This window comes from Cryptomeria japonica, chromosome 7 (assembly GCF_030272615.1).
Source record: "Cryptomeria japonica chromosome 7, Sugi_1.0, whole genome shotgun sequence".
Taxonomy (NCBI): Eukaryota; Viridiplantae; Streptophyta; class Pinopsida; order Cupressales; family Cupressaceae; genus Cryptomeria; species Cryptomeria japonica.
Window position 1 is genome coordinate 609,438,422 of NC_081411.1, and position 14,249 is coordinate 609,452,670.

Below are 14,249 nucleotides of genomic sequence, written 5' to 3' on the forward strand. Positions count from 1 at the left end.
TACGTTCGCACCTTTGTTGCTTAGAGACATGGTTTGAAGAATTATTTCTAGTAGGAAAACATGTTGAAAATTTGTAATTATACAATGTAGGTTCAGTGTATTCAGCACGCAAGATGTATATATATGCATGTTAAGTGTTGCTTAAAAAAACAAATAAATAAACTGTATTTATACAAAAAATATTGTTTTTGTACTCTCCAGTTTTTCTACATGATATCAGAGCTGCTATGATCTTGGGCTTGCATAGTAATAGAAAAATCAATTTAATCTCTCCAATTTCAATAGTGAGATGTATTTGTCCTTGATTCAAAAGATTATCACAATGACAATGTTGCATTTTTATTCTTCCCAATTAATTAGAGTGCAAATTTACATTCGCCAGAAATCTCACAACGATAGCCTTTGGACTTTAAATTTCCTTTATTTGAGAGCAATTTTTTTAATCGTCTTGCTTCGTTCGTCTACATGCATAAGTCTCCAAAACAGTTGAAGTGGTTGTGCGGTGTCATTCTAAAACAGTTGAAGTGGTTGTGTGGTTTATTTGTTCCACTTAAAAGTCGGGGTTTGTAAAAGTGGAGTGGTCTGAATAGTTCAAGGTGGGCGATTGACGTAGAGGGGACTGACATTTCAATACAATGCAATGCTTTGGGAGATGATTTTTGAAAAGTACTTCAATTTTGTTTCAATTTTGTTTAATGACATGAAGGGAGAAGTCCAACTTTCATTTTTTACAGGCATTCAATTTGTTTGTAATGTGAGGAAGAAGAGGCAATAATATCTTCTAAGTGGAATGGGAAATCTCGAGGATCCAAACAATTGTAGGAGTGTGGAAATTATAAGACATTGCAAATTCATTGTCAAGCATTCAAAATCTTCACACACTCGGAGATGAAAGTTGCTAATTATTGAATATATTTGTGAAAAAATATTCTTGGTATGATGTCATTTGAAGGTATTGAAATCTATTTAAGACTCAATATCTATTTATTGCTTTTGATTGTGTGGACAAAAATAATTCTAATTGTTACAAACCTTTCATATACTTGTATGTCAATCATATCAAAGCAAAGATAAAAACTAATATCTCAGTTGTAGTTTGAAGATAAAAGGAGTTGCTATCAATGTAAAAGGAGATCATATATTTTAAAGGGAGGCCACATTCAGTAGAAATAAGGATTCACTAAAAATTTGAGAAAATTCAGTTGTCAATTTGAAAATTTGCAGCTTTGGTAAAAGTGAATATATTTGTGAGACCACTATATAGCAATTGAAGGAGCTGGCAGAGTTAGAAAATAATCCTAGTCATATTAGATAAATTTGTGCAAGTTTGGAAAGGTTGATCAGGTTGTTGAAACCCTCAAGATCGTACAATTGTAGCTATTATAAGTGTTGAATAAATAATCAAGGAGATCATTATTATTAAGTGTGGAGAAGGTTGTAGCTCGAAAGAGGTTGTTAGTACCAAAGTAAAGGAAGGAATGATTTGTCACTTAAAAATAAAGTCAAGTGTTTGAAAGGAAAGTATGATCAGTGCCAAGGGTATAGATTGCAGGAGTAAAGAATATTGATTGTATTTCAAGTCAACGTTGGCATTAAAACTATTGTTATAATTTGTGTGAAGATATTGGGGATCAATAAGAAATAAGAAAAAAATGTGTTGCTAGTTTATAGATATCTATAATAGATAAAAGAAAATCATAGTCCTAAAGTAATTAAGTTGTTCATGATGATTAATCACTAATTTTATTGTAAAATCACTAAAGATAAAGTAGTAGTCAAATATTAAAAGGAAAGGTCACAATAATTTTGAGCTCTATAAGACAAGCAAGTTATTGTGATGCTAAAAATGTGGTATAAAGAAGGCATACACATATAATGAGATAATAAAATGTAATTGAAAAGCTCAATTAAAAACTAGATTAGAAATGCAAACCATAAGCCTTCCTTGAAATGTCCCATTTTCCTCTATTCTTGAGGACCTTGAAGGTGTTGGATTTATTGGCTCTTAGCAAAGCAATGACCTCCAAAGTGGCAACTCAAGAGTTGAGTAGCTATTTGATCATGATTGACTATGGAGATGATATGAAATACATGATTTAAGAAACTAAATTAACATGCTTTGATTAATTCAAAAGCTAATTGCTAGATAATTGATATGCAAATTGCCTATAGTAATGATGCTGATAATATGAATGGAAGGGATCCTTATTGCTCCAAAATGAGGGGTATTTATAGGAATTCCAAGGCCAAAGCTGAGGTGGCAGGAATCGACGGTCTAGATCTGATATGGAGATATCAAGGGCCAATATTGAGGAAGTTGGAGAAGAGGTTGGAGGAAGGGACACTTGTCATCTCTATGGTGACAAGTGTTAAGGAGCCTTGCTCATGAGAGGGCAAGTGTCCAAGGGAGGAGACATGTGGCAAAAGTGTCATGTGTCTCAAGGGGAGAATATCCACACCATATGAGGTTAGGATAAGGAGGTTAGGATGTGCAAAATAGGATAGGGTTAGTTAAACCCAGGATTAGGTGGAATGGGTTAGGTTAGGGGATGGTTAGGTTAGGTGGTTAGAAGTTAGGAGCCACGTGCTCATTTGAATTTAGAAATTCAAATAATTGGAAAATGATAATTAATCTCAACAAACTTGAGTTTGTTAATCTTAATTAGGGATTAGAAGAATTGATTTACATGGGGGGACATTAATTAATTTAGAATTAATATATCAAAGGGGGATATAAAATGAACTATATAAATAAATCATGTAGATTTATTTACTAGTAGATGAATAGAGAAATTAATTAAATTGCTTGTGAATTTAATTAATTGGGAAGGGGAATTAATCAAATAACTGCGTATTTAATTAACTATCTTCAAACCATTTTTAGGTGTATTCAGTTACAATAAAGGAGATCAAGGAGTAAAGAAACACAAAGCAAGCAAAGAAAGATGTTCTAAATCATTGAAAGAGAATCATTGTCAACTATTGAAACAAAGTGAATTTTCAATAATTCATTTCAAATGGGAAATGAAGAATTAGAAAAGGACAACATGTCACAAAATGAAGAAATATCAAAATAAAGAGAAGAAACTATTTCTTTCAATCAATTTCTTGAAGCATATGTATAGGAAAATAAGAGTCTAAAGACTATGCTATGTCTCATGTGATACTAGTGATTTGTATTTTTATTTTAATGAACTATTTTATATTGGTGAAGGGTGTGAAGCTAAAGGTAAGGATGTGTTTAAATCTAAAAATTTTTGCAACTTATGATGTTAATGAAAAAGGTTGGATTGAAAAGAATGGTGGTTTGTAGATCATAGAAAGAATGGGTTATGATGGAAAAGGTTTGAGAAATCATGGGAACACAATAAGAAAGCCTCGGATATGGTAAGAAAGATAGAATTGATGTTTCAAGTATTATAGGTTCATGCAAATCAATTCAAATAATGCAGTATTTGCATTGTCATAGAGAAGGACATAAAGCAAATAAATGTTGTGATCTTCACACTTGTTTAATTTGTGGGTTGAAGAATCACTCTTAAAAGTCATGTTGGAATAGAGAGAGGAATGGACAATCTCTGAAAGATTCTATGCACATTGCTTAAAGATGGATTGATGGATCTAGTTGGAAAAAGGTTACAAGAATGTTCAAAATGTTGTGCAAGCATAAATACTCTCATGTCAAAAAATATAACAAACATACAAAGAATAAGTAATATTAATTACAAAAATTATTGTTGAATCTAAGAAGCTATGGTGTCGGTTGCAAAGATCATAGTTTTGATCATAGAGATCATTGTTGAAATTTTATAACTTTAGTTGATTTGTTGGTTGTGGATATTGTTACTAAAGCTATTAAAGATTTGATCACAAAGATTGTTAATTCATTTTTTTAATCATAAATATTTTTGGAATGCTTCACCCTCTTTATTGATATATGTGAAGGTTTTCTATGCAAAGATCTTATGAAATACTTCACCTTCTTTTGTTGATATCTATGAAGGTTTTGATCTTCTTTGGAAATTATTCACTTTCTTTATTGATATGTATGAAGGTTTTGATCACAAAGATCCTATGAAATACTTCACCTTCTTCTATTGATATCTGTGAGGGAAATCATATTTATGTCTGGAGGAAAACTAAGGGTTTATTTAACGTTTATAAATCATTAAGAGAGGGGGCACAATAGATTACATCACAATGATTATGAATTTAAGTGTGCATACAACATGTAATTGTGCAACATAAAGTTCAACAAATATATGTAAGGGTTTAAGATTAAGGGGAGTTAAAAAAAGAGTTAAAAGCTTTATTAAAAAGACTAATCTAAATTATCTATTTTTAATATATTTATTTTCATTTGGTTCATTATTTAATGTATTGGTACATTAAGAAAAAATGTTAAAGAAAATAACATCCTAACAAGTACATTAAAATAGTAATTTTATTCTTTAAAAAACTAGTATATTTTAAAATACATACATACAGATGTAAGGGTTTAAGATTAAGGGGAGTTAAAAAAAAGAGTTTAAAGCTTTATTAAAAAGACTAACCTAAATTATCTATTATTAATATATTTATTTTGATTTGGTTCATTATTTAATGTATTGATACATTAAGAAAAAATGTTAATAAAAATAACATCCTAACAAGTACATTAAAATGATAATTTTATTCATTAAAAAACTAGTATATTTTAAAATAAATTAAAATAAATACACACACACACACATTAAGAGTCCCAAAATACATTGATAAATATTTTATTTTTCATTATATTGCTCAATAATTAACTTTATTAATTAAGAAAAAATGTTAATAAAAATAACATCCTAACAAATACATTAAAATGGTAATTTTATTCATTAAAAAACTAATATATTTTAAAATACATACATACATACATACATACATACATACATACATACATATACATATATATATATATATATATATATATATATATATATATAAAGAGTCCCAAAATACATTGATAAATATTTTATTTTTCATTATATTGCTCAATAATTAACTTTATTAATTATATTATATAAATGATTTATATAATGATTTCCCACTTTAAGCATCGATTATAATTATGCTTTTAAGATGTATTTTATTAGTTCTATATACTTAAACACTTCAATTTCTTAGGATGTACTATTAAATCATAGAAATTTGCATAAATTTGAGACCAATAAATCATTACATTTGAGTACCAGTAATGAGATGTTGATATAAATATTTAATTAGTCCATTTATATATTGAGTTTTCTCTAAGATATCTCTTTACATATTAAAAATAAACACACGCACACATATGTATACATATATACGTATATATGTGATCATACACACACACATATTGACTTGTTTTCCTTACAATTTGTTTATTTACTATTCCTTATTTTTTGTGCCCCCATATTCTTACTTTTTAACTTTTATAATTTCTTTTATTTTTCTCATGCTTCATTTTTATATTTTAGATTATTAATTGACATATACTTTCATGATCTATGTTCCTCATAGCATAGACTAATAATGTCCATTGTATGTGATTATGACCTATATTTAATTATCATTCCTATATATACTTATGAATTCATCTAAATTTTACTTCATGATTATCACTATGTTAAGTATATGTCTTTATACATATTAGACTTTATCTCATTTCAATATCTTATCATTGGACAATCTATTAAACTTCCTTATAATCATTTAAAGTTATCTTATGATATTTCTTATATTGGAGATAATTATCATTACACATTATTTCATATCTATCATTAACTTTAAATTTGTATCTACATGTATATATTTATGTATATCTTACCTATTTATATTTGTGTGGCTATCTTTAGAGTTGATTGAATGTTCTTATAATTCTACATGTTTCTTAAATTTATCTCTTAGTGACATATCTTCCTCTATGATTTTCCTATACTAGGGGAAATTTCAACTTGATTATCATTTGTTGCCTATGTGGTTATATGCTTGCATGTTCTTATCTTGTGATACATCTTTACATGATCTATACACTCATATCATTATCATTTAATATTATGTATATTTTTGTCACATAGTGTTAACTACAACACGTTTTAGATGGCTTAAACCTATATTTGATTATGTCATTTATATTATCATGTTTCATTTCCCCTCTCTTCCAATTCCTTGCATAATATATATGCAATCAATTGGGTGGATATATTCTACTAGTAGTTCTATGATTGATATTTTAAGGAGTGACTTATAGTACATAGAAACTCATTACCATATCTAGATACCTCTTAGCTACATTAAATGTTCATAAATGAGTAGAAATATACAACATTATTGCAATTGAGTAAATAGCATTTTTTCTACAATCGAGTGAGGTTGTATTAGATGACTATATAAAATGTGACACATTGCATTGCTACAATCAAAAAATATATTTTTATATCGCTTTTCGTACATGTATAATTTTAAGATTTCTCTCTTTCCATTTTTTTATTTTTCACATATAATTATTCAAAACAACTTGTCAATTATACTTATTTCACTTATATAAAAAAAAAAAAACAATCAATACTGTATATCTTTTCTCTATTTCGCATGTTCCTATAAAGCACTCATGCTAAGAATGTAAGAACATAAAGAGAATCTAACCATGGTCCATGGATTTACCTGAACCAAATATCAAATTGAAATGATTGATCATTTACTTTTCATGGATGGATGATAATGATCATATAATTTGAAATAACCGTTAATATTAGGTTCACACATACCTTAATTTGAGAGTAAAATATAATGGTTCAATTTGTGTGCCCATGCCAATTCTTATACAAATTTAACCATTACATTTCAAGAAGATAACATTTTTGGCGGATTGGGGTGAAATGGTTTATGGAACAAGATCAATTCTAGGTATGTCGTTTTTCTTGACAATCTTAATGGCCGATGTGGAGAAGTGATTGTTAATAAAATAACAAAGAGATAAACTGTGAGTCGATGAAATAGCAAAATTTTATTGAACGAAATAGCAGTATGAATTGCAGATCAGGAGCTGGGATCACTGGTGAATAGAAGATTCACCTGAAACGAAAGATTCTTTGGACGTGGAGGCATTTCTACGTGCATAGATCCTTGTATCATTTGCACCACTTGTGCCATGGAAGGCCTGATATTACAGTCGCCCTGAATGCACCAGAAAGCCACTTTGAAGAGCAGCTCCACTTAATTAACATCAACAGAACTGCCCAGGTTTTCATCTGCTATACCCAATGCGTTGCCTTCCTTTATTTGATTGAAAGACCAGCAAGGATAGTACTGTCTTTCAGGGCTGAGTTCCGTTATCAAGTTCCTTCTCCCGCTAATGAGCTCAAACAACATCTGACCATAACTATACACATCTGCTTTCACAGTAATGGGCACGTCTCGCAGCCATTCTGGAGCACAATATCCTCTGGTACCTCTGAAAATGGTAAGAGTGCCGCTCTGATCTCTACCCATGACCTTCGCCAGACCAAAGTCTGATATTTTGGGTTCCATCTGGGAATCGAGAAGAATATTGTGGGGCTTCAAATTACAGTGCACAATTCGGGCTCTGCAGTGGTCGTGACAGTATGCCAGGCCTTTGGCGACCCCAAGAGCAATTTTGAAGCGTGCATGCCATGGAAGAATAGATCTTCTGTCGAAAAGGTGTTTGTCCAGAGATCCATTCTCCATGTACTCGTACACTAACAGTCGCCGGTCTTTTCCCTCTGTGCAGAAACCTATGAGGCGAACCAGGTTTAGGTGATGAATGGAGCCAATGGACATTACCTAATTTTCAAATCCCTGTTCGCAGTTTCTTCACTGCAACAAGATTGTTGTCTTCCAGAATGCCTTTGTAAACGGAGCCGAAGCGCCGCGTCCGAGCTCTTCTTTGAAATTATTTGTGGCCATTTTCAGAAACTTGTAATCAAACCTGGTAGGAGCAGCAGATCCAACATTTCTTAAGCCCTTCAATCTTGTTCTGCATTTCCTCCTCACGGACCATAAAACTATAATCACTGCACAAAAACCCACAATACAGATTATGGTGGGAATGAGAAAGTGTTTTGATGCCCCTTTGCTCTTGCCCGGTGGGGGAGCTGCAGAGAGAGGAACAGGGGAAGAAGCAGGGGCAGGGGCAGGGGATTTTCTCTCAGGAGAAATAATTAATGTTTGATTCCAGGAATAAAACCACGAATCATTGTTCCAGATCTCAAGCTTAAGATCTCCGAGACAATCAAAATGTATCCTGGCGGGCGCGGAGGCATCTGCTGTATTGAGAATGTCACGAAATGCGACAATGCGATGATCGACGCCATGGGCAACAAGAAGATTGCACCTCCTGTTCTCTAGGAGCTCACCATACACATCTCCAGGCAACCCATCTGTTCTTATTGCATATTTAGGAGATGTATTATAGTACAAAAACATTCCTTGTCCCTTAAGTACTCGAATTGAATAAGAGCCACCCCCAGGATCCGTCCTAGAAATCCAGGAATGGAGCTTTTGCCCAGGTTTCAGTTTTTGGCCTGGAACAAGAATATTTGTTGGGTGCTCAAAAGACTCCCAAATTGTACTTCCATTTGTTCCCAACACAATCAAGTTGCCTGTGCCTGTAAGCTTTGCGATATTGACCCCTGTTATATTTGCAGAGCTCCTCCAGGTTGTTCCATGGATAACCAAACCGCTGTTAGGACAGAGCTCCAGGCTGCATAAGTGTTTAGCGCATGGGTTGTGCGCTGTCCATATTACAGCCCTCTCATCCAAAGGAATGGCAGCGTACCAGATGCTCAAATAGTATTTTCCCAATCCTGAAGGGCGCCAGAAACCCATCTTAAAGACTCCATTTTTAGAGGTCAAGGTTTGGTTGAGACCGAGTTCATCTCCAACTCCGATGAGATCAACTCCCTCCATTGCCTCCATTCTCAGAAACAAAAGTGTATAGATAAGAAATTGAAACTGCATTTCCATGGTCTACAGGCTCCAAAAACCCGCATGGAGATTTTTCATTTCACCATATAACTGCAAATCTCAGAAATTGAATGGAAGGGGAATTCAATCGTTTTGGAATTCTTATATAAGATGGACAAGGAAATGCTTTTCTTGGACGGCTGTTTGACGGTGATAATATAATAAGCAGTTCTTTTTATGGTATAGTTTTGATGGGAGAACATTGTTCATAGCGCTCTGTAAATATTATCGATGAATCATTGAAATCCTCAGATCAGCACAGATATATGCGCCTGAATTTACGTTTCTTCCGTCGTGTCGTTATACGAAGGTTTATTAAAAATAGGTTTTTTCAGTCACATATGCCGGATGATGGTTCTCTATATTAGGATGCTTTTTGCAAGCATTGCAGCTACTGTCTTTCTTGTCGTCATTTCTCTAGTTATACAGGTCTTAAAAATTTGCAAATATGGAAATGGCATTCTATATTCCCTAAGATTTAGGTTTTAGATTAGATATAATATTAGAAGAACCCGTAGTGGAGACATCTTGTTAATCAGCAGGGTAGTATCGGTAATGGAGGTTCTTTTATGAACCGGTTAATAGGACAACATACCGGAATCAAAGTTCCGGTATAACACAACTGGTTACCGGTTGTGGCAGCTCTACAGTGTTTCGACAACCAGTATTCCACTTCCCAAGTCTCCATGACAAACGGTTGAGGGGGTGGTTTTTTAAGGTTTCTTTTGGATTTGTCCCTACCCGTTTCTCTCAATTTTGGTCTCTATGAGGTTTGTACTATGGGCAGGCTCTATCTTTCTCTTCGGATCTTTGTGGGGTTCCTTCTTATAGCCTCGATTCCTCTTTGTTCATTGTATCCGAGCAAGGATATAGGGTTTTCTTTCGGGTTCTTTCCCTATTGAGCTCTTGAATCAGTTTTCTTATGAGGATTAATTAAATATTAATATGATTATAATAAATAATTATTTATATATGTTCTTTTACAATTTTAATAATGTAGTAGAGTTTGAAGCATTATAAAAAGATTAAAAGCTATGTATTTCAAAGAAAATAGACTTTATTGATATTGAAGACAATTCCATGATCTCTATCAATATTGTTAAGTCAAAAAAGGTGTTGAATTTGATATTGTAGAAAATGTTGGATAAGATATGTAGTTTGCTAAACCAATTTATATACTTCTTTGCAAGATATTTGTATTGGAAATCCAACATAACAATCAATATTTTAGTCAATCAAGAATCTAGTTAAACTTCTAGTGCATCGAGATCTTATTCTGGACTAATGAATGGGACAAACTGGATAGGATCATCAACATTGATCATACTTTGTGGTGCCATAGGGAGCCTTGGGATTTTTGAAATGCTTGGAATGATCTCTTTATCACATCGATGTTTAGGTGTGTCACAAATCTATGGTTATATTTGGAGGGTTAGATGGCTTTGGCATTCACATATGCTCACAAGGGACCATTGAAGCCTTGCCATGTGACTACACCTAAGAAGATGTATCTTCCCAAATAAAAGAACTATTTAAGATCACCAATTTAGAGATGAAAGTGGTCATAAACAAGGTGATTGGGGGTTGAAGGTTATCAAGAAGAAATATCAATGGATTTTACATTATTGTCTAATTCCTCATTGCTTACTTCATGGATAGTAAGATGTATGTGAAGCTTTGTTTTACTTAAAAGTAAGTTAGAAAACCCTAAAATCTCCTCATGTAAAAATATGAGTGATTAAACTTACAATCAAGGTGGCAATGGTAGTCCAAACACCTCTGTAGGCTATAGTGGCCATGCTAGGCAACAAGTAACCCATGAACACACACATAGTGTGAGTCTTGCAAAACCTATCTGTTAGAGTTACCATGTATTAGCTAATAATTATTTATTTAATTATTAGTCTATTATCCTCTACACTTAAGCTAAACTTAGGCATTTAATAATATTGTAGGTATAATCCATTTAGGGTTTGTTTAGGGTTGCACAATCTCCTTTTATAAGGATTGTATTGTATTTCTTTTTTCATTCCCTCTCTGAATGATAATATTTTTCTTCAGAGCCATTATTGTTTTTTTGTCTCCATTCTTCTCTTGTGACATGAATTTTGCTTGCAGGTGTTCTTGGGATCTCTGAAGTTGTATTTCTCAACTTCTCATGGTATTAGAGGTCAGATCTGTTGCTGCCTATTCTTGTTTTTTTGAAGATTTTCTGGAGCTTTGAGGGTTTCAAGTTTTTCAAAGCCTTTTCTTTGGATCTGAGGTGCTTCTTTAATTTTGGGCATTTTGGGCTCAAACGGACCTCACCGTTGAATTCAAAACACCCAAAACCCCCATTTTCATATAAAATTTGTCCAATTTGGACAACTTTGGCCTCTAAATTTTTTTATTTTTTTTTTTGGGGGGGGGGGGGTTGCACTTTTTTAGGCACAAATTTTGAGAAATTTGAAAAAAAAAATTTGGGTAGTTTAAAGGCATGCCTAGGCCTACGTTGTCCCAACAACTACTGTGGTGTTAAAAATTTTTTTAAAAAATCTATAAAAAGAAGGGGCGGGCGTACCCCTATTGCAGTCGTACGGCTTGCAACAGGCCAATGGTTGTTGTCGCCTCCACAGGCTCCCGCCCCACCCACCACCAACCCCCAACACCTCCCGACCACCGGCGATACCAACCCCGCCTTGTCTAACCCCTATGCAGTGCACCATTTTTCGACGGTCCCCCATGCTTTTTCTCTGTCGCCGGTCTGTTTTCGTCGGCATCCCGTCTTCGCTGGTCCGAGCATCCCGCCACCAGACAGTCGGCTAGTTTTTCGGCATCGGTGGATTTTTTTGACCAACAAACAGGGAATATTCCAAGAATATTTTGCTGATGTCAACAGTACGTACTACACAATGGCCCCATTAGACCCTCTTTGTGCCCTAAAAGAGGGTTTTTTTCTTTTGGCCATAACTTGGGCATACAATATCATTTTTTGGCGAATGAGACATCGTTGGAAAGATGGTTTTGTCTACTTTATATATTTGTGGGTTTCATCACCTGGTTTTACTGCTGGTACATTCTAGAGCTATTTAAAGTCAGAGGTGTTGTTTTTAGTCTCGAGCTCGTATCTTTTCACCATTTTCTGTATTTTCATGATTCCAACGACGTTGAAACAGTGTTTCAGAGCTCTTCACAGCCATGTATGCACTTTTTCTATATTTTACTCCAAGTGCATTTGATTTAGTTTTTTTTGTGTTTTCACACTTAGGTGAATTACTTGGACATATGAGCTCGTGGAAACTTCTAGTTTGTGTGGGATGACTCATCTTTGGCTATTATTTCTGTATTTCCAGCCTTTTATCTTTTTTGAGCATTGCATACATCATTTTTTAAGTATTTTTCCTTTTTGGAAACGCACTGAGATAAAGTGCCACTATGCTTTGCATGCTTGGGATCTTGCACATATTGTGCCTTATTGTTATACGAAGGTTTATTAAAAATGGGGTTTTTTAGTCATATATGCCGGATGATTGATCTCTATATTAGGATGCTTTTTGCAAGCATTTCAGCTATTCTATTTTTTGTCATCATTTCTCCAGTTATACACGTCTTAAAAATTTGCAAATGTCAATGGCCCTTGGTCTATTGGTGAAGTTGAATGGTTCCAAATGAGTCCACCAGATATCAAGTCTTGCTAAGTGCAAGGCTTTGACATCATAAGGGATGAGGTCGAGATCGTGCCCCTATTAGCTCGTGCCCCCATATTAGGTGGCAAAAATTACTTTGTGAAGGCTCTCGCTGGGCTAGTCGTGCTTGCAGAGCTCAACCTCCATCAAAAAAAAAATTGCAAATATGGAAATGGCATTCTATATTCCCTAAGATTTAGATTTTAGATTAAAAGAATTATTAGCTAATATTTCATATGGTGTCAAAAGCATTATTGATTGAAGGACGAATAAAACTATAATAAGTTTATTTAAAATAATGTGTGAATATATATTTTTTTATTGAGTATTAATTAAATATTAATATGATTATAATAAATAATTATTTATATATGTTATGTTACAACTTTAACAATGTGGTAGAGTTTGAAGCATTATGAAAAGATTAAAAGCTATGTATTTCAGAGAAAATAGACTCTATTGATATTGAAGGCAATTCCATGATCTCTATCAATATTGTTAAGTCAAAAAAGGTGTTGAATTTGATATTGTAGAAAATGTTGGATAAGATATGTAGTTTGCTAACCAGTCTATATACTTCTTTGCACGACATTTGTATTGGAAATCCAACATGACAATCAATATTTTAGTCAATCAAGAATCCAGTTAAACTTCTAGTGCATCAAGATCTTATTCTGGACTAGTGAATGGGACAAATTGGATAGGATCATCAGCATTGATCATACTTTGTGGTGTCCTAGGGAGCCTTAGGATTTTTTAAATGCTTGGAATGATCTCTTTATTACATCAATGTTTAGGTGTCTCACGAAACTATGGTTATATATGGAGGGTTAGATGGCTTTGGCATTCACATATGCTCACAAGTGACCATTGAAGCCTTGTCATGTGACTACACCTAAGAAGATGTATCTTCCCAAATAAAAGGACTATTTAAGATCACCAATATAGAGATGAAAGTGGTCATAACCAAGGTGATTGGGGCTTGAAGGTTATCAAGAAGAAATATCAATGGGTTCTACATTATTGTCTAATTTTAAATTGCTTACTTCATGGATAGTAAGATGTATGTGAAGCTCTGTTTTCCTTGAAAGTAGGTTAGAAAACCTTAAAATCTCCTCATGTAGAAATATGAGTGATTAAACTTACAACAAAGGTGGCAATGGTAGTCCAAACACCTCTGTAGGCTATTGTGCCCATGCTAGGCAACAAGTAACCCATGAATACACACATAGTGTGAGTCTTGCAAAGCCTATTGATAATTGCTTGACCACCAATTTTTATAGTTGCTCTTGTTGGTTTCTACCTAAAATGCTCTCATTCTTCACTTTTGTGGTTGCAGCCAGCTATAAAATCAAACCACATAGTACTAGATAATAATTGGGAAGTCACAATGCTCTTTTGTTGTGTGTCATCTTTATATTGTATAGAATGAATGCAATGGAGATGAATATGCCCTTGTGCATTAGCAAGTCCTCTAGCTAGAACTCCATTACTTAACACAGACTCATAACAACACAAGCACAATCACATATACATTTTAAAATTTGATACCAACACAAGATGTATTGCATTCGAAAGATATGGGATATT

General features: G+C 33.4%; 2 protein-coding genes across 2 annotated transcripts; both read right to left on the minus strand.

The window, feature by feature from the left end:
• Positions 1 to 7,224: 7,224 nt before the first annotated feature.
• On the minus strand, positions 7,225 to 7,809 carry LOC131060635 (G-type lectin S-receptor-like serine/threonine-protein kinase At2g19130). The gene has a single exon (XM_057993947.1). The coding sequence runs from the start codon at positions 7,807 to 7,809 to the stop codon at positions 7,225 to 7,227; it is 585 nt and encodes a 194-aa protein (XP_057849930.1).
• Positions 7,810 to 7,842: 33 nt separating this feature from the next.
• On the minus strand, positions 7,843 to 8,994 carry LOC131060634 (S-locus-specific glycoprotein S14-like). Its single transcript, XM_057993945.2, has one exon. It carries the CDS (start codon positions 8,992 to 8,994, stop codon positions 7,843 to 7,845), a length of 1,152 nt encoding a protein of 383 aa, XP_057849928.2.
• Between the last annotated feature and the right edge of the window lie 5,255 nt (positions 8,995 to 14,249).